Below are 18,674 nucleotides of genomic sequence, written 5' to 3'. Positions count from 1 at the left end.
GTATCCTATCCATTCCCTGCCGCCCCCACGGTTGTCCGCCCACCGCCGCCGACGATGACGCCGGTCGCCGCCCACCATTTCCGCCCCCACGGTTCCCAATGGCAGCAGACATGTGCCGGTTACAGTGAGCCCACCACGCCGTCCGCCGTCCACTCCCAACCCAGCAGTAGAAGCAGCCGCAGCCTGCAGGGAGGTGACCCCCACATCGGTGACTGAATCGGCGGTCAGGCAGCAGCAGTCCACCCCAACAGCCGCGATTGGATTCCTCTCACGGTTTAAGATCAAGAGGTACTACTGCACAGCAGATTTTCGATTCCTCCCACAGTTTACGATTTAGTTTGTTGTTATCCTGAAATAAGTGAAGCTCCAGTTGATGTGCATGTTTGATTCTCAGATGAGCTCATGGATGGTTGATATCAGTGAGGTCTGACTGCTAACAGGAAGCGGACATTAATCGGCATAACAACCGAGTAAGGTAATCAACAGATTATTGTATTGTACACAGCTCTGTTGTAAGTTTTTGGACATAAATTGATAAATATGGAAGTAGATTGTAGCAGTATCTTGCAAACAACTAGTAGCACTATTACAGGGTAGTGTCCGGTGATTATTCAGACATCGCTTCAGACCTAATGGATTGAAAGCATCAAAACACGGTGGTTGCTATTGTTGCAACACACGCGTAGATAAAGTACAACCTTGAATGTTGACAGAGTATGGCAGTCCCTGTTTTCATTTATGGCATGAGTTCATTTTCAGATGAGACGAAGGGCTTCGGGGGCATCTGCAGACTCTGCAACCTCCCCGTTAACATGTTAACGACCTTTGTCATCGACGGCCGGTTTCTCGGGTTCCACTGGATACACCACAGTGCCACCATAGCCAGCTTCCTCACCTTCTCTTTCTCTTCTTGAGTCGTTTCCAAAGTAAGCGCCAACTCCTCCCCATTGATCACTTTATCATAGATCCACTCAGGGAGGTAAACATCGTCCTGGCTCCCGATTCTTGGGTCCGCGTTCCTCCTTCCGCTCACCATTTCTAGCACCAGCATGCCGAAACTGTACACGTCTGACTTGTACGAAACTCCTCCAAAGTTCCGAGAGTATAGCTCTGGTGCAATGTAGCCCATCGTGCCTCTTGCTGCAGTTAAGGTGACGATGCTTTGGTCCCTCGCGCACAACTTTGCAAGGCCAAAGTCTGAGATCTTTGGATTGAAGTTGTAATCCAGCAAGATATTGTGAGGCTTGATGTCAAAGTGGAGGATGCGCTGGTTGCACCCTTGATGCAAGTACTCCATTCCTCTGGCGATGCCTAAAGCAATATCTAGCAGCTTGTCTGGTACTAGAAGATTCTGAAAAATGTTAGGGTCATCAGAGAATATGTATTTCTCTAGTGACTCGTTAGGCATGAATTCATAAATAAGAGCCCGCCTCATTCCTTCGGAACAAAATCCCAGGAGGCGGACAATATTGGCATGGTGGATTAGTCCGATGGTTGCAACTTCATTGATGAATGCTTCTCCCTCTCCTGTAGAGTTCTCTAGCATCTTGACTGCCACGGGCACTCCATTTGGTAGCTCGCCTTTGTATACACTTCCAAATCCACCCTGCCCCACCTTTTCCTTGAACCGTCTTGCTATCTTCTTAACTTCAGAGAATGTGTACCTCGTGGGCTTTGATGTTCCATATGTCTTGAGGAACATTTCAACCTTCAAATGTATCTCCTCATTATATCTTGTCTTGAGTGAAACATAAAGTGCAGTGGCCACTGTCACCAAAAGAAAGACAAATGCGGCCATCGATGATGTAGCTAAACAAATAGACAATAGGTCATCAGCATATTGCATCGGGATTTAAAAGCAGTTACTTAGTATTTGTTATGATAAGAGGATGTCAAGAGTCAGAGTAGCCAACAATAAGAATTTGTACGAAAGAAAGCTTTTATTTTTCCTTTATATTTTGAAGTTAAAAAGACAATGATAGAGCAGTACCTGCAATGACTTTGATATGTGAACCTGCAAATACCAAGAAACAGAATGAGATAAAAAGCCAGGAATTATATTTACAAACAAATTTAGAACAGACAAATTGAGTGTTGTCTAGTGGCTGCAGTACATTGCCCTAGTATATGAGGAACAAATATACCACGGTATTATGCCTTTTTCTAGAAGAGAGTGAAAAAAACTGTCACAACTTATCAAACAAATTTTCTTTTTTGGGGATTTTGTATTGTTTTGGTGCTATTTATGATAATGCCACTGGCCTATTAGTTTTCTTACATTTTTGCCATGCACACAACTTTAGAGTCAATTCAAGGCCTTTTGACTGAGTGGGCAACTTTTTGTTCAGAAAATGCCTGCAGTCACCGTCGGTTGCCTTGTTCTCCCGGATTCATTCCTAAAAATACCTTGCTAGCTCGCCGCCCCCTCTAAACCTCATGCGGATGTAGTTATGCTGGTGGTGGCTGCTCAAGCACAACGGCAGGTGCAGCCATGCATGTTAATCGAGTGTTGCATAGGATGTATAATACATAATGACTGATGAGTTCCAAATTAATTAAGGTCAGTAGTGTCTGATAGACAAACATTTTTTTTCCTGCTTGATTATAATTTATTTTTGGGATTTTTTTCCGGGTCCTTCAGTGTGATTGCTCAAGCAGGATTTGTGATGCTAATTTTGAAAGAAACTTAGTTGACAGAAATCAGAAAGACCCATGGAGATTCAAACACATGGAACTATAGAATAAGTAAATTGTAAAGTAAAATCCTAATTGTATTCGCAACTGTAGTACAGTGTAAAACAGAATGATGTTATATATGGTTTTTGACTGTTATAACTGATCATACCATGAGGGTCAGGCATGCAGAATTCTCTATCCCTTTGTGAGCTGAATGCGCAGCGTCGCCCACTGAGCTCACATCGTCTGCAGTCTCCCACATACCAAGACACTGCCGTCTCAGCAAAAGTGAGGATTTTTTTTGCGGTTTCCGTGAAGTTCTGGAACATTTGGTCTTTAATATATGGTAACGAGATGCCACCTCGATCTGAGAGTGGGACGACCTTGCAGTCCAACGGAAGAATAGACATGTCTTCATAACTATTCACCAAATAAAAGAAGTGGGTTGTGTTGCTAAGGCAGGAGACTGGGCCTGCAATGCTATCGGCATGGGCAGCAGCAGGTGTGAACTCTCTTGAACAGTGTACTATGGTTGAAGATGAACTATCAAAGAAATAGTCATAAAAACTTGGCATCTCATCGTTGATAACATCAACCTGTGGAGATGACGAGCTTCTGGAGATGACGAGCTTCTGCTGTAGCACCAAACAGGGGTCTACAAGCGGGATGATCTTCATGGAAGAATTTATGTAATCTATGGCGCTGACATTGTATAGGCCAAGAACTGGGTGAAAAAGGATGGTGTCTTGCCTAGAGCATGCTAACTTCCTGATTGATCTGCCAGCACATCCACATGATGATGACGATTTATTGCTGGATTCAAGGCAGAAAGGAAACCTGACCTCTGGGCCATGTTGGCTGCACTGGGACGGTGGGCAGTATTTGAAGAAATCTTGATCATCCCATGCCGTGGCCAAGTAGATTCCTTGGTTGATGAGAGGCAGCAGCAGGAGCGCTATGGCAAGTAATTTACTCATCTTTATGTACCAAGATGTTGAGCAAGAAGAAGAAGAAGTGCAAAAGGAAACATCACTTATTCATCTATAGGCTTGAGGATGAGGAGAGCAGACTTGGTTGAGTACTGGCCGCTGGCAGTGTGGAAAATATCCCCGGAAAAAATGAATTACAGTGATGGGACACAAGACTCCAAGTCTGGGTCGTCTTCTGCTCCTAGCTACACAATCGATAGCATATTTCCCTCTTCTGCACGTCATGCATATACCAGTGCCTACTCACACTATTAATTGACATATACAGCTGGATATGATCAACTTGTCGATGTCGACCCCTTGCCCAGTGATTAATCAGTACTCTTAACAGAACTAAATAGGATATCAAGTCCCTAGTGCATCTGTGGATTTTTCATGGGGAACCTTGGTGCATTTCATCGTTCTATTACTTTACAATCCTTGAATGTTTTCTCCCTCCTTGCAGTTTTTGCCGCAAATCATCCCGAAGGTGGAGATGATGGGTGCTCACCAGTCATTTGTTTCGGAAGCAATCGTGTATTGCTTTCTCTCGAAGTTTTATTCCCTTATTGCCAAAGTTCTTGTTGTGTCCCTTCACCCTCTTTTCACCCCGAGCGTTTCAAATTCTTTCTTGTCTTTCATGCCTTCTTTCAAGTTTTTCAAACTCCCAAGGTCCTTTGGTATCACTTCTTTGTCAAAGAAGCAACTTATAGCTAAAGCTCTTCTTCTTTTTTTCTTTCTGAATCTTGTGGCGAGACTCTTTTAAGTTGGGGAGAGTTGTGTCAGCCCGAGAGCCGTAATCCCTTTTGTTTTTGTTCCTTGTATTTTTGTATTTTGACTGAAGTTGAGTCTAGCATGATTTAAGATTCCATCGTGGGGACGTTCTCTTGACCAACCTAATAGTTTAGTTGCGGCATCAACCTTTCAATGGAAGGATCTCATGTTCAGTATGATGCAAGGACTATTTGTTAGTGGTGTAATCAATGTGGACTGCGAAGATTCATACACGAACCCTCTTTCCCCTTCTCATCCTGGATCACGGGATGAGAACGTCCCAGAACTTTTCCCAATTTAAAGTTTGATTTAATTAATTAAATAATTTAACTTGAATGTTTTATTTTGTCACTTTGTTAAATGGTGAATATGTAAACCGACTTCTCTCTTGCGATGCTCTAGATCGAGACTTAACCCCGAACATCAGACACGACCTCGTTGTGATATTTGGGAAGTACCCAAATTATTTTGTAACATTTGCACAAGCATAGCTGTCACCATTATGCAAACCGTTCATTTATTTAAAGTATATATCTCAAACGATCTGATATAGCTGGGATGATTTGTATAAAGAGACAAGAACATGGGTTACAGGTTCAGTTGGTAAGGTGATCCTCAGGAGTGCGGCGTTCAAGCATACGAGCTGAGTTGTATCAGTAGCAAGGTTACAATTCACATCAACAGATACATACTATGTGACTACCATCAACTACCCGGCTTCTACTTTTGGGCCATGGATCCCACCTTCAACACCAGTAGCAGCTGCCGTCTTCTTCGCTTGATGCAGAGGCCGGGGGTAATCCTCCTTTTCGAGAAAAAAACTGCCTTCTTCCACTGTGGAATCATGTTCTTATTACTTTGGTTACTACAGCGGAATTGATTCTGTTTCCCCACCTGGATTTCGGTATTTGGTCCCTGAAAGCTACGGCCACGGCGGAATTGAGTTTGTTTCATCACCTGGCTTATTCTCATCATGCTGCCAGACATAGCGGCTGCGGCCACGGCCACGGTCGAACTGGCCAGCGCCTGAGGATGAGAGCTCTTGTGGTTTTAGTGTGATTGCAGACTTGGTTCAGTCCACTGTCCAGTCTATTGGCAGTGGGTTGAATCAAGTCCGCAATCAGACTAAAGCCACAGGTTCAGTCCACTGTCTACTGTCCAGTCTATGGGCAGCTGTCAGCCTGTCACAATGTGGAAAATCTAGCCTACAACGCGGAGTATCTCTGGAAAAAATGACGGGACAGAAGACTCCAAGACTGGGTCGTCTTCTGCTCCTAGATACACAATTGAGAGAATATCTTCCTATTTCGCACGTCGTGTATATACCAATGAAGTTATAATCAGTATCCCAAGTTCCCAGCCACACTATTAATTGGTATATGCAGCTGGATATGATCAACTAGTCGATATCGACCCCTTGCCCTCCTTGGTAGTCTTAACAGAACAAACTAGGATATCATGTCCCTAGTGCATCTGTGAAGCTTTCATGGGGAACCCTGGTGCATTTCATCATTCCATTACCCTACAATCCTTCACTGTCTTCTCCCTTGTTGCTGTTTTTGTAGCAGATCATCATGTCCAGGGAGGAGATGATGGATGCTCACTTTTCTCCTGTGGACATCTCCGAGACATATCATATCCTTTCCGTCGGCGAGGTGATCCTCGTGAGTGCGGTGTTGAAGAATACGAGCTGGGTTGCACCAGTAGCAAGGCTACGATTCGCATCAACACAGGAACATACTATGTGACTGCCATCAACTACACTGGTTCCTACTTCTGGGTCATGGATCCTAACTTCAATACCAGTAGCAGCTGCCCTCATCCACTGTGGAATCATGTTCCTTACGTTGCAGACTACGGAATTGGTTCAATTTCACCACATGGCTTTCGGTATTTGGCCACTCAAAGTTATGACAGAGCATGTTTTGCTAATTGTTCAAGAGCAGTAATGAATAAAAGTGCATACAAGCCTGTTGCTTGCCAGAGTGCCAAAAATTCACATGTTTATGTCTGGGTGTCTAATTACGCACATTGTGCGGTTGAAGATCTTGAACCTTACTGTGGATACCTGGGAGAGATTCCATTTGGTGACGAGTACTCCTCTGATTGGGGACAGCTACAGAATGCAAGTTATGCAGATATCACACAATTCATAAGTAAGGGGTTTACTGTCAAATTTCCTGTGGATGCCAATGCCAGGAAGGCTTCTGTCTTTAGGACCATCAATTTATGCCGCAACAATACAATCAGGTGATCACCGAGTGGTTCTTATTCCTCACAAATTTAGTTTCTTTCCTCCCTATGTCTTTAGAGAATTGACATGACCTCAAAAGGTATAATTATATTGTACAAAACACTGGGGTTCAGTTTCCTATGCACATAACACCATGCAATTCAATTATGTATGCACTCTGGACTAGTTTCTTTCCTATGCACATCACTGGTCTGGCCACATCACCTTTTTGCTCTGCACAAATGTGATCAAATCAGTTGTGCAAGTGCATTTTACCCTATCTAAGAAGTGGGTTTCCTTCTGAATGCATTTCTTTACAATGGTACAATTTGCAGCTACTTCAAGGAGCAAATATCTGATGCAAGCATCGTGAGTTGGACTCGTGCTTTCTTCTGGAGTGAGATGCACTTCTATCAATGTGTGACTTATAAATCCAACAATCCCTACTATACAACACAATCAATTTTGGTTGTTATAGCCATATTATCTGCTATTGCTATCCCCAAGTTCCTTTTCGGTACGTGACTATTACATGCTTTCTACCTTTTAGTTTGTCTGCATGATTCAAATTAATACGGCCACAATTTTGCATATACATATATGCCTACGGGTTCATCTAGCTTATCTGTCAACTTGTTGGGCAGTACTATGCAGGTTCTTGTTGGCACTCCTGGCTGTGTGGATATTCCTAGCCTACAAGTACATGAAAACAAGGATCATAATTGATGCAGTTGAGAAGTTCCTCAGGATTCAACAAATGATTGGCCCCATGAGGTACTCCTACACAGATATAGTTGCAGTCACAAGCCATTTCAGAGATAAATTGGGCCAAGGGGGCTACGGCTCCGTGTACAAGGGCGTGCTACTTCCAGGTGATGTCCATGTTGCTGTGAAGATGCTAGAGGGCAACTCAAACTGCAATGGAGAAGATTTCATTAGCGAGGTTTCCACCATCGGCAGGATCCACCACATCAACGTGGTGCGTTTAGTGGGGTTCTGCTCGGAGGAAATGAGAAGGGCCCTAGTCTACGAGTACATGCCCCATGGTTCTCTGGACAAGTACATCTTCTCTGTTGAGAAGAGCTTCTCTTGGGACAAGCTCAACGAGATCGCTCTAGGCATTGCCAGGGGGGTCAACTACCTACACCAGGGGTGCGACATGCAGATTCTGCACTTTGACATCAAGCCGCACAACATCCTTCTCGACAGCAATTTCGTCCCAAAGGTCGCCGATTTCGGGCTCGCCAAACTGTACCCGAGGGGCGACAGTTTCGTGCCACTGAGCGCCATGCGGGGAACCGTCGGTTACATAGCACCTGAGATGATATCCCGGAGCTTCGGCGTCATATCCAGCAAGTCCGATGTGTACAGCTTCGGGATGTTGCTGCTGGAGATGGCCGGTGGGAGAAGAAATGCTGATCCAAACATGGGGTCCTCAAGCCAGGCGTACTACCCTTCATGGGTGTACGACCGGCTGACTCGGGAAGAAGCAGGCGAGATATCTGTTGTTGCTGCTGACATGCATGAGCTGGAGAAGAAGCTATGCATTGTCGGATTGTGGTGTATTCAGATGAGATCTCGTGATCGGCCGACGATGAGCGAGGTCATCGAGATCCTGGAGGCTGGGGCTGACGGCCTACAGATGCCTTCGAGGCCGTTTTTCTGCGACGAAGGGCACATCCATGTGGAGGACTCTTACCAGTTCGCTTCCGAGCTGTCGGCGGTCTCGGAGGAGGAATTGAGTGTGGTGTCAGAGGAAGACGACGTGTGAGGTATATATACAATATGTGCGTGTATATGTATGTATCATGGAGTGATGCGCTTATTTGTAAAGGTAATGGTTGTAACAGTACCAACCCAGTATAAATGCTTTGTACAAACTGCCTTGCTTGCTGTGCAGACCAACTTCAAATAAGTTTGAAATCTTACACCATCTATTTGCTTGTTCGTTACTCTAGATACAAATTCTGATGGAAAATATTGATTGAACAGTAAATTCTGATGCAAATAAGTTTGTGAGAGGTGACAAAAGACCACCTTTTTCTTGTTGAGAAACATTTTAAGAGAAAATTTGTATTTCATTCTGGAGGCAGTAACATACAGTTTATGGATGAAAGATTGTCACTGAAAAGCTAGTTTGCATACATTTTGTATTTTGCATATGAAATATCCATAAAACCATTGGTCTCCAATTTGATCACGAATTTATTGTAAGGCGGTTTTAGTGTACACAACATCATTCCAGGTTGTGTTTCCAGCTGCATAATTGGCATTGTTGTGGGAGAGTCCCTCATATTCTCCCCTTCAGGATTGTGCACCCGCAAGTGCGCGAAGACATAGATAAATAATTCCTTTTTCCTCTTTGCTGCTAAGAAATCGCTGCGGTCATGGAATTACATAATTGCATTTGATAACCAGAGCCACCGGCCACAGCTGATCTTCCTTACATGTCGCCTTTGATCGTAGGCAGGAAAAAGAAAATTCCAAATCTGATTTAATGGAACCCCCTGCCGTGCTGTAGTGTCTGCATAGACTTGGTGCAACCCAGTCCTGCCGAATGCCACTTGTGCTGCGTGGAAATTGCAGTAACACTAACGTTAGCCAAGTCTGAAGAATGCAGAAGAGTCTTCTGTTCCAACACCAGCAATGCTGATATATCGTCCTGAAGCTGCTATTGCTGTTGTCCACTGCATTGTACTACTGGCAAGTGGTAGCCCTTGTCACAATCTGCCTTCCTGGCAGTGCACATGTCATTAGAGGAATAAAAAGAGTAATCTTATTTTAAGTTTGAAACATATAGTTGCTTATCTATTTATTTATTACTCCTAGCTGCAAATTCTGATCAAAATAATTGTTTGAATCAGTCCTTGGAGGGATTGTCTTTTTTTCTGTGATGGGAGAGATGAGAAAACAACACGATTATTTTCTTTTGTAGAAGCAAATATGTTTACAGACAACAAAGGAACTTTGCATTATTGGATGAACATTCAATCAACATCAGTGAGAAGTAACCTACATCCCGATTCTGATAGACCAAAAAAAATGTATATATCAATTCATCACAAATTCATCGAATGCACTCTTTAGTTTACAGCAGCATAATTCCAGATTGAGTTCCCAGCAGCATATGGCCATGAACGAAGTTCACCATGCTTGCGGAGTAGTGAGGAGTACATACTTGTAGATTGCGAAGTACTCAGACTGAAAAACCCGAAAGATGGATCAGCTAAGAAGCGCTAGTACCCCTGAAGAACCGGTCACATCAGGTACAGGCATGCATTGCATCCGTGCTTAATATGTGCTCTTTGTACAAGATCTATGCTGAAGCTTGTGCCCATGGAAGATGATATTGCAGCAGAATATTCATTTCAGAGCATAATATGGAAGAAGACGTCATGCGTTGGCATTGCTATGGAGCCTCTCATGTTCTCCCCTTCAGCCACTAACTGTACACTGCAAGTCCGCCGACTCACAGTTCTTTTATTGTTTGCAGATAAGAAATCATTGTAGGCACGAAGATATACATCTGCCTTTAAGAATCCAACTGTGCAGCTGACTTTACATGTCATCTTCGATCGAAGGCAGAAAATAACTCATAACAAGGAGACAGCTGAGCTTGCCTGACAGGGGAGAATCTGATAATAATTGCAAATCCAGTCAGTCAGTCAAGGGAGTGAAGGAATCTCTTTCTGGTCATAAATTAAAAAGAAGAAGAAGAATGAATCTGTATCTTTTCAAAACCCACCTAATTTAGGATAACTATGTTGGCCCAAATCCGACGCCGAGTACTTTCCGGCGACAGCGATGACCGATGACGAACCAACTCACTGACTGAACTCAGCGAAGTTCCTTTACGCCGAGATGCACCGCAGTGCAAAGCTAGCCACACCAAGCAAGCTAGCACACAGGTGGATTGATTCCTTGAGAAGCTTGTACGTGGAACTAGCTTTAAGCTACTCCCTCTATCCCAAAATATAAGAACGTTTTTAACACTACACTAGTGTCAAAAATGTTCTTATATTATGGGACGGAGGGAGTAGCTATCAACTTGTCGAGCGCCAAGACGGCTGCGTACTAAACTCTCGAGAAACTCACGCAAGCGAGACCGGCGTATTGCCACAGGCTCGTATCAAGCCTGTCTGAATTGTATTACTTCACAACTCACGTTATTGTTTACAGGGGGTCTACATGGGTATAAATATCAGCTAGGCTGCCGTAGTTTCTAGACCGAATCAGCCAAGAATACTAATCCTACAAGGATGCTAATTGGTGCACTAGTTGAACACGTACACACACATGTAGTTGGACTGGACGTTGGGTTTACTTCCAACAAACTAGTCAAGTATGAAAGACTGAACCACACATCCTTTTTCTTCGATAAACTTTAAACTAAGGAACATCCACATATGGGAAACTATTACTTATTTATGTGATCGACCCTACCAGTTCTGTCCTATGGAGTCAGGTGACGATACAAATAAACATGCAGAAAGATCATGCTAGATTAAGTTGACAAGCTCGTAATAAATTCACAGTACTAGGAGCTACTAATTGTTCAATTTTGCCAATATAAAACAAGGTTCTTAAAAAATAATGTGTGTATATGCACAAAAGAGTGGAGACGAAACACCAAAGCCTGACCTTGAAGCAATGACGATGTATCACCTAATCCTTTCGACAAGTCCTTTCTGCATCAGGGCAACCGTAACATTCCTTATGTGGCTAATCTTCATTAAATCATCGCTGCATTCATCTGAATCTCTCTCCTGCCGGAGCTTCTCTATCAGCTCTTCTGATGTGTCTTTTAGACCTAATTTCTCAAGGGCTGCAAGATGTTCGATACCATCAGGAAGAAACCTTAGGTCAGGACAGTCTCCGAACCATAGCTCAACGAGGTTTTGCATCGCGCCCTCCTCTATTCCAACTTGGTTGAGCTGTGCCGCACCCCATATCTCTAGATGCCGAAGTTCTGGAAATGACCTTGCGTAAAATTCCAACCTCTTCCCTTCATAAGCCTTTCTTAGCATAAGAGAGCGTAGGCCATGTAACACGTGTAGACAGGAAAAGGTTTCCTCATCAATATTGGAGAATACCAGTTGCAACCGAGTGAGGCTATTAAGGTGTGACCAAGAAGAGAAAAGTTGAGGCATCATTGTTTTTCCTAACTTCCCTACTAAAGCAAGCCCAGAAAATGGTTGGAGGTAAATATAGCCCTTCCAGCTGCAGCACCTCATTCTCAGCTGCAGCAACAATTTCGAGATGAACAAGATGACTCATTCTGGTGATAGCATTGGTTAAATCAGCAGAATGTTCACTTCTCACGTTGCAGACACCGAATGTTCTTAGCTCCGTCAGAGCAGCAACTTCACGGAGAAACTCTGGAGTGGCTTTGATGGAGTGAAGAGGCCGCAGTCCTGCCAAGTGCTGCATGCCACTAGGCACCTTGACCCGAGCTACTCCAAATGCGTCCAAAGTACATGCATACAGGTATCTTAACTTCTGAAGCTTTACAACACTCTTTGGCAAGTACGTCAAGTTAGAATCATAAGCATCCAAGATTTCCAAGTTTTGTAACCTCCCCAATGCTTCAGGCAGGCTTTCGATCTCGGTATCTCTAAGACCCAAATAACGCAGATTAAACAAGTCGAATACCTCATTTGGCAGCATTTTGATACCAGTACCTTGCAGTTCCAATATACACAGCAAATTTGAAGTTGTTAGGATAGGCTTCAGAAAGTCAACATTGATATAATTCTCAAATACATGGAGCGCGCGAAGCTGTGTTGCACCAGATAGGCTCAGTTGTTCAATGTTTCCCCCTAGGATTGATATGCGACGTGCACCCACTAAACAGAACGCCTCAGTACCACCACTAGAGCCGTTATAAACTGTACCAAAGCATTCCTCTTTGGCTTTGTTGAGTGCAAGAAGGCGAATGACATCATGCATCCGACATTGTTTCAGTCGTCCGGCAAAATTCCTTTGCACTACCTGCAGTAGGCTTCGGTTCACAAGCTCAGCCAAGTATCCCTCTGCCACTTCCTCCAATGTTTTGCTCTCTTCTTTTCCCGTGATAAACCATGCCGTGATCCACTGCCTCATTGTCTTCCTCCTCTTTAATATATAATCTTCTGGGGACAATGCACAGTGTAGGAAACAATTCTTCAAATCATACGGAAGGTCCTCCAAGCTGACCTTTAGGATCAAATGAGCATCAGGGATCACATCTTTCGCCAACTGTGAATCCAAACCTGTGTACACATCCTCCCATTCAGCGGAAGTTGGGAGTTTGCGGGAGAGTAGGCGGCCAATGCATGTAATAGCAATAGGCAAGCCTTGACACTTTGCTATGAACTTCCGAGCCAATTCCTGTAGGTCCAACGGGCACTCTTTGTCATCGGCATCCCCAAAGGCTCCTTTGCAAAATAGCAGCCATGAGTGATGCTCTTGTAATGGTTCCAAGTGAATTGCATATGAAAATTCCCTAGTTGTCAACACTGCCTGCTTTCTTGATGTGATGACAAATCGGCCGGTACAGTTAGATGTTGGGAAGACATTTCTTATCTCCGACCACAAGCGCTCAGCCCAAACATCATCCAAGACCAAGATGTACCTTTTACCTTGAAGGTAGTTGTGAATGGACTTTGCTAGGACTCGCATCTCAATGTTGGCGACGTCGACTACGATGCCGAATTGGCCTGCAATCTTCTTCAGCAGATCCTCAAAACTGTAACTTTCTGACACAGTTACCCATGCCGCAGCGTCGAAATCCACTTTCACAGTGTTGTACACATGATCAACCAGAGTGGTTTTACCAATACCAGGCATCCCCCACACCAGGGTGACTTTGCTGAAGCTCTGCTCCTGTGCATCACCACCGCCGGTCAGCCACCGTATCAACCTCTCCTTGTGCTCTTCGATCCCCACAAGGTCCTCATCCCTGGTGAAGTGCAGAGCTTGACCTAGATTCGTCGATCTGGCAAAAGATGCAGATATGCCGGTGACGGCATAATCTCTCTTCCTCCTGTTGGCATCCTGCAGCTGGCCTTCGATTTCTTGGAGCTTGGCTGCCAGGTGCCGCCAGGTCTTGATATGCTTGAGCCGCTTCTTCATCTTGCCGGCAAACCCTCCGTGCTTGCAGTCCTCCAACTTGTAGGTGAACTCGTCGACGACGTCCTCGATCCGGAAGGCCAAGCCCCTGATCTCACCGACAAAGATGGCGGTGGTCTTGTCGATATCCTTGAACCGCTCTGCCTCCTGTAGGTACGCTTGCATGCTCTCCAGCTCCACCTTGGACTGGCGGATCTTGCTGAAGAGACCCCTCAGGGCCGCAGCTTCCTTGCACAACAGCGCCGCGCCGTAGGTCGCCGCCTCTTTCGCCAGCGCCCCGCCGAGCGTCACCACCAGCTGCGCGACAACAGCCTCCGCCATGGTTCTTGAGGATTTTTTTTTCTCGTCTGAGATGATTGATGGTTGTTGAGGCTTTGACATGATTCCCTTTCAATAGCCTACGCCAAAGTCATTGATGCTTTAAGCTATTTTGACATGATTGAGCTCACGGGCCCCAAGTGGACATTTTTTAAACGCACGCAAAACCAGGGCGTGGTCAGGACTAATGGCGTGCCAGATCTCAATTGATACCGATACACAAGTTGCACTTATTTTTTTGCAATTTGGTACTCCCGCCCACTGGTTTACTCTCTCTCTCTCTCTCTCTCTCTCTCTCTCTCTCTCTCTCTCTCTCTCTCTCTCTTTCTTTTTTGCTCTGCATCCGATTCTCCCTTCTCTCGCTCCCTCTAAACAAAATCCATGCATCTTTTCCATTTGATAATCTATATGATTGTATTTCAAACCAAAATTCTATTTTTCCATCCAAGGAATCCCATATGGGCTTTTCGCAAGGACTTGCATACAGTATAGCCGGTGTTAGAAAATTTACATACAAGGACTTGCATAGAGTGTCGTTTATGTAAGATTCCTCCTTGGATGCACACATCTTAATTCGAGTTTAATTCTCCCCGTAATCTGTAGGTTTGGATTGACTCGAAACATGCATGGAGTGTGGCCTACTACTCCTTGGAGCGCTCTCTCTTTCTCTCTTGCCGAGAGTAGCCAGACCTAGAAGGGCATAAACAACTGAAAGAGCGCTAACACAGCCGGGTGACAACAACTGACTTTAACTAAACCTCCACATGTAGCCCAATGGGCTATGGGGTGATGCCGGCACCAATGAACAGCAGACAGTTCCTGGTGGGAACTCAACTGCTAGCTAGCTAGGTTTAGATCTGACCCCGATCGGGGCGATGCGCTGCAAACAGCTAGTACTCCTTCCGGTCTTATTTATTTTGCAGATAAATTTTGTCCGATGTCAAAGTATCTCTACTTTGATCAAACTTGTAGAAAAAAGTATCAACATTCACAATGCCAAATCAATATTGTTAGATTCATTACGAAATGTAGTTTCATACAATATATATTTGATATTGTAGATGTTGATATTTTTTTTAATATAAATTTGGCCAAACATTGCAAAGTTTGATTTGGCACAAATCTAATACTCGGAGTAAAAAGGATCAAAGGGAGTAGTAGTACAGTAGTAGATTGTTTACTATATATATTTGATACTGTAGATGTGGATGCACGTGGTTGCCACCTTCATCAACAAGGCGACATTCGAGCAGAAAAACAAAAGAAAATGCCATGACAGTAAATTTCGATCCATGTTTTCTTACATCAATCACAAAGCACATTGCCAGTCTCAACTACATACGGTAAAAAAATTGGTGATGCATGGAAAAGTAGAGCATTGATATAATACCGAGAGACTAAACACAATGAAAATGGGCGATATTAATTGATAATAGACTAAACACTATATAAAATTTTCATATCACACTAGTGCAGAATCGGGCTTTACCGCCGGCTCGTAAGGGCCTTTAGTGCCGGTTCTATAACTGGCACTAAAGAGTGGAGACTAAAGCCCCCCCCCCTTACTACCGGTTCGGCACGAACCGACGCTAAAGTGCTAACACGTGGCACGAGCCAGGCCCGGGTGCTGGTAGACCATTAGTACTGGTTGGTAACACCAACCGATACAAACATCAATTTTTTATATAAAACATTCATGAACAAGAGGCTCACCGCAAGGTGGTGCCGGCGACGGGACGGCGCGGGCGATCGACGGTGGTTATGACGGAGATTTAGAAGGCACTAAGTAAACCGCACCTACATATGCAAACTAAGTGTTATTTTTGACCTCAAATTGCATATAAATCAAATACCAGCACATATAATTCCTCCCAAATTACTAAACTCACAAATTAATCACTATATAAAGCATTGCAAGAGCTAATCTAGTAATGAGAGATGAAAGGACAAAGTTGCTAACCTTTGTGATCATTTGAATGGATGAGGGCCTTCAAATCTTGACAAATTTTGAGTAAAATGTGTGATGAGCTCGAGAGGAAGAGGGGAAGAACAGAGACGGATAGGGGAAAGGGGAAGAACAGAGCGAGCTCGGGTGGACGAAGGGTTTATGTAGGACGACCTTTAGTACCGGTTCGTGATATGAACCGATACTAAAGGTGCTGGAGGAGCCCCAGACTGACAACATCCTGCCACCACTCACTTTACTAAAGGTGCTAAAGGTTCGCCACGAACCGATACTAAGGAGAGCGGCCAGTTAGCCGTTGGAACCGGCACTAATGCATACATTAGTGCCGGCTCAAAATCAAACCGGCACTAATGTGCTTGACATTTGACCTTTTTTCTACTAGTGTCACCAAGCCAACGTTTGTGTATCCTCCATGCGTCACATTATGAGTGTGAAGCATTTCTGCACAACAGAACAACCACCATTAAATTATAGTGCATATGTATTTTTTTCATAGAAACTAACTATGGTAACATTGTCAATCTTAAGATAATGTACCGGCTCAGTCTTTTAAAGATGCTCATATGGGCACACAGACTGAAAAACTCAAAAGTTGGATCAGCGAAGTAGCGCTGCCACTCCCAAAGAATCGGCCGCATCAGGTGCGTGCGTACATGCAGATGCAAGCATGCTGAAGCTTGCGTAACAATGCCAGAGAGTGGCTAGGCAACAAAAACTAGCACTAACTGATGAGCAGAATACTCATTTCACACAGGCTAATGTGGAATAAGACGACGTGTGTTGGCACCCCTGCAGAGCCCGACCCACAGCTGTATCTTCGTGTAGTAGCAGCGCTAAAGTGTGTACTATCTTTTTCCGTTCAGGAAGGGGGCCTAATAACGAATTTCAGAAAGTATCGAGGGGGTATAGTGGAACCGAGTTGATGACAATTCGCAAAGTTGGGGTATGGATTTGTAATCGGACTATGCAATATTCGAGCAACTAAAGGTCCCATATCACAAATAGTACATTGAAAAATGGGAAGTCGTCCAAGTCTTCCCCTTCCATTCATTGGTTGGGCCAGATCGAGGTCTTCTCTTAGCTGACACTCTTTACAAAATATATGGCCAATTGCAGATTAAGATACTAGCGAAGATCAAGTCAAGAACAGGTAGCTAGGCGCGCCACCACACGCCTTGACTCGGCATGCGTGCGTATTATTGTATTTTGTACATTGAATTTGCCGAAAGTCAAACTTTGCTAAGTTTGACCAAATTTATATTAGAAATTATTAGCATTTATAATATCTAATAAATATAATATGAAAATATATTCTAAAATGAATCTAATGATATTGGTGTTGTTATGTGAATGTCTATATTTTTTTTATATAAATTTGGTCAAAGTTAGATGAGATTGACTTCGGACAAACCTAACATGCAGAGTAAAAAGGACAGAAGGGAGTATACCTGGCCATGGGAAGCCCGGCCCGGCCAACCCGGCCCGACCCGGTCCGAAAAAGCCCGACCCGGCCCGGCCCGATGCTGCTCCCGGGCCGGGCTTGGGCCTAGATTTTAAGCCCGATGGCTGGGCCGGGCCAGGCCCGGGCCCGTCGTTTTTGCGTTTTTCTGAAGGTTGGGCCGGGCCTGCCCGGAGCCCGACGGGCAGGTACGGGCCGGGCTCGGGCCCAAAAAAAGGCCCGATGGCTGGGCCGGGCCCGGGCCTGGGTTTTTTGCATCGGGCTTGGCTAGGCCCGGCCCGAGGTATGGCCAGGTATAGGAGGGAGTATATACACTAAAACAATAATAATGTTGTCTCGCTTTGTGACTTCGCCATTACAACTAATATTATTACACATGTAGTTAGCTGCCAAAACATCGACTTAAAATTGTTATTCTTTAAAAATATAATGATCAAAATTGGAAATACAATTATGTTAGGTCAACACTTTTCCATGGGTATTACGATGTTTGAGTAAATAATCAGCTAATAGGATATATTTGGAAGTGAAAAGATAAAAAACATTCTACATGAGTTGAAACACACATATGTATCCACAGTAGGTTGTATATATATTTGTTTGTGTCAATGTTATAATTTTTTGAAATGGAATAGGGTGATTGGGACGGAAAAACAGTATTCCCCTCTCAAACGGAGCTCCAGAAGTACTAGCATGGCAGTGGGCCCAACCCAGCGCGTGGCGGCATGGGCCGTGGCCCCAGCCATAGTCAGGGTTGTCATTGTAACAATCTGAGACGTGAGGTAGAGTGGCCCGTGGGCTCACCCAACATCGACACACGAGTGAAGTCTATTTTAAACCCTAAGATTGTAGAGCACGACGTAAATGAACCTTCACGTTTAAATCCCTGAAGTCGATACCCTATAATCGTCGATCCCGGTCAATCTAAACCCTGATTCCGTTTGGCGCACCTGGAAAATAAAGATCCCGACCAGGATCACTCTGCACAGTCACTGACAGCCCGGACCCATGTGTCACATTAATATTCCGATCCATCTCTCTCTCTCTCCGCGGGTGGCGCCGGCGTCCACATCGGGCTTGTCGACTTCTCCTGCCTCAAGCCGCCGGGTGCGGCTGCCCATGACGGCCCTACTGAACACCTCGAACTTGTTGGCTGCTTCAACCGACTGC

At 44.5% G+C, this 18,674-nt stretch overlaps 2 protein-coding genes and 1 pseudogene across 4 annotated transcripts; 1 reads left to right on the top strand and 2 right to left on the bottom strand.

Annotated features, from left to right (window-relative positions):
* Window positions 1–8,608, top strand: LOC123185594 (rust resistance kinase Lr10-like). Of its 2 annotated transcripts, XM_044597463.1 has the most exons (5): window positions 1–288; window positions 395–475; window positions 5,987–6,668; window positions 6,987–7,168; window positions 7,296–8,608. In XM_044597463.1, the coding sequence occupies exons 3-5, from the start codon at window positions 6,202–6,204 to the stop codon at window positions 8,420–8,422; spliced, it is 1,776 nt and encodes a 591-aa protein (XP_044453398.1). In that variant the 5' UTR covers window positions 1–288; window positions 395–475; window positions 5,987–6,201; the 3' UTR covers window positions 8,423–8,608. The 2 variants fall into 2 exon arrangements, with proteins under 2 accessions (XP_044453398.1, XP_044453390.1); XM_044597455.1 differs by lacking the exons at window positions 1–288; window positions 395–475 and having other exon boundaries at window positions 3,804–6,668; window positions 7,296–8,606.
* Window positions 590–3,818, bottom strand: LOC123185612 (rust resistance kinase Lr10-like). 2 transcript variants are annotated; one of them, XM_044597476.1, is made up of 3 exons: window positions 2,846–3,818; window positions 1,991–2,014; window positions 590–1,767 (listed from the first exon to the last, which is right to left on the bottom strand). In XM_044597476.1, exons 1-3 carry the CDS (start codon window positions 3,651–3,653, stop codon window positions 737–739), a joined length of 1,863 nt encoding a protein of 620 aa, XP_044453411.1. In that variant the 5' UTR covers window positions 3,654–3,818; the 3' UTR covers window positions 590–736. The 2 variants fall into 2 exon arrangements, with proteins under 2 accessions (XP_044453411.1, XP_044453406.1); XM_044597471.1 differs by having other exon boundaries at window positions 590–1,809; window positions 2,846–3,817.
* Window positions 8,609–9,613: 1,005 nt separating the features above from the next.
* Window positions 9,614–14,120, bottom strand: LOC123185582 (disease resistance protein RPM1-like; annotated as a pseudogene).
* Between the last annotated feature and the right edge of the window lie 4,554 nt (window positions 14,121–18,674).

Source organism: Triticum aestivum, chromosome 1A (genome assembly GCF_018294505.1).
Source record: "Triticum aestivum cultivar Chinese Spring chromosome 1A, IWGSC CS RefSeq v2.1, whole genome shotgun sequence".
Classification (NCBI taxonomy): domain Eukaryota; kingdom Viridiplantae; phylum Streptophyta; class Magnoliopsida; order Poales; family Poaceae; genus Triticum; species Triticum aestivum.
This window is presented reverse-complemented; position numbering and strand designations above follow the sequence as displayed.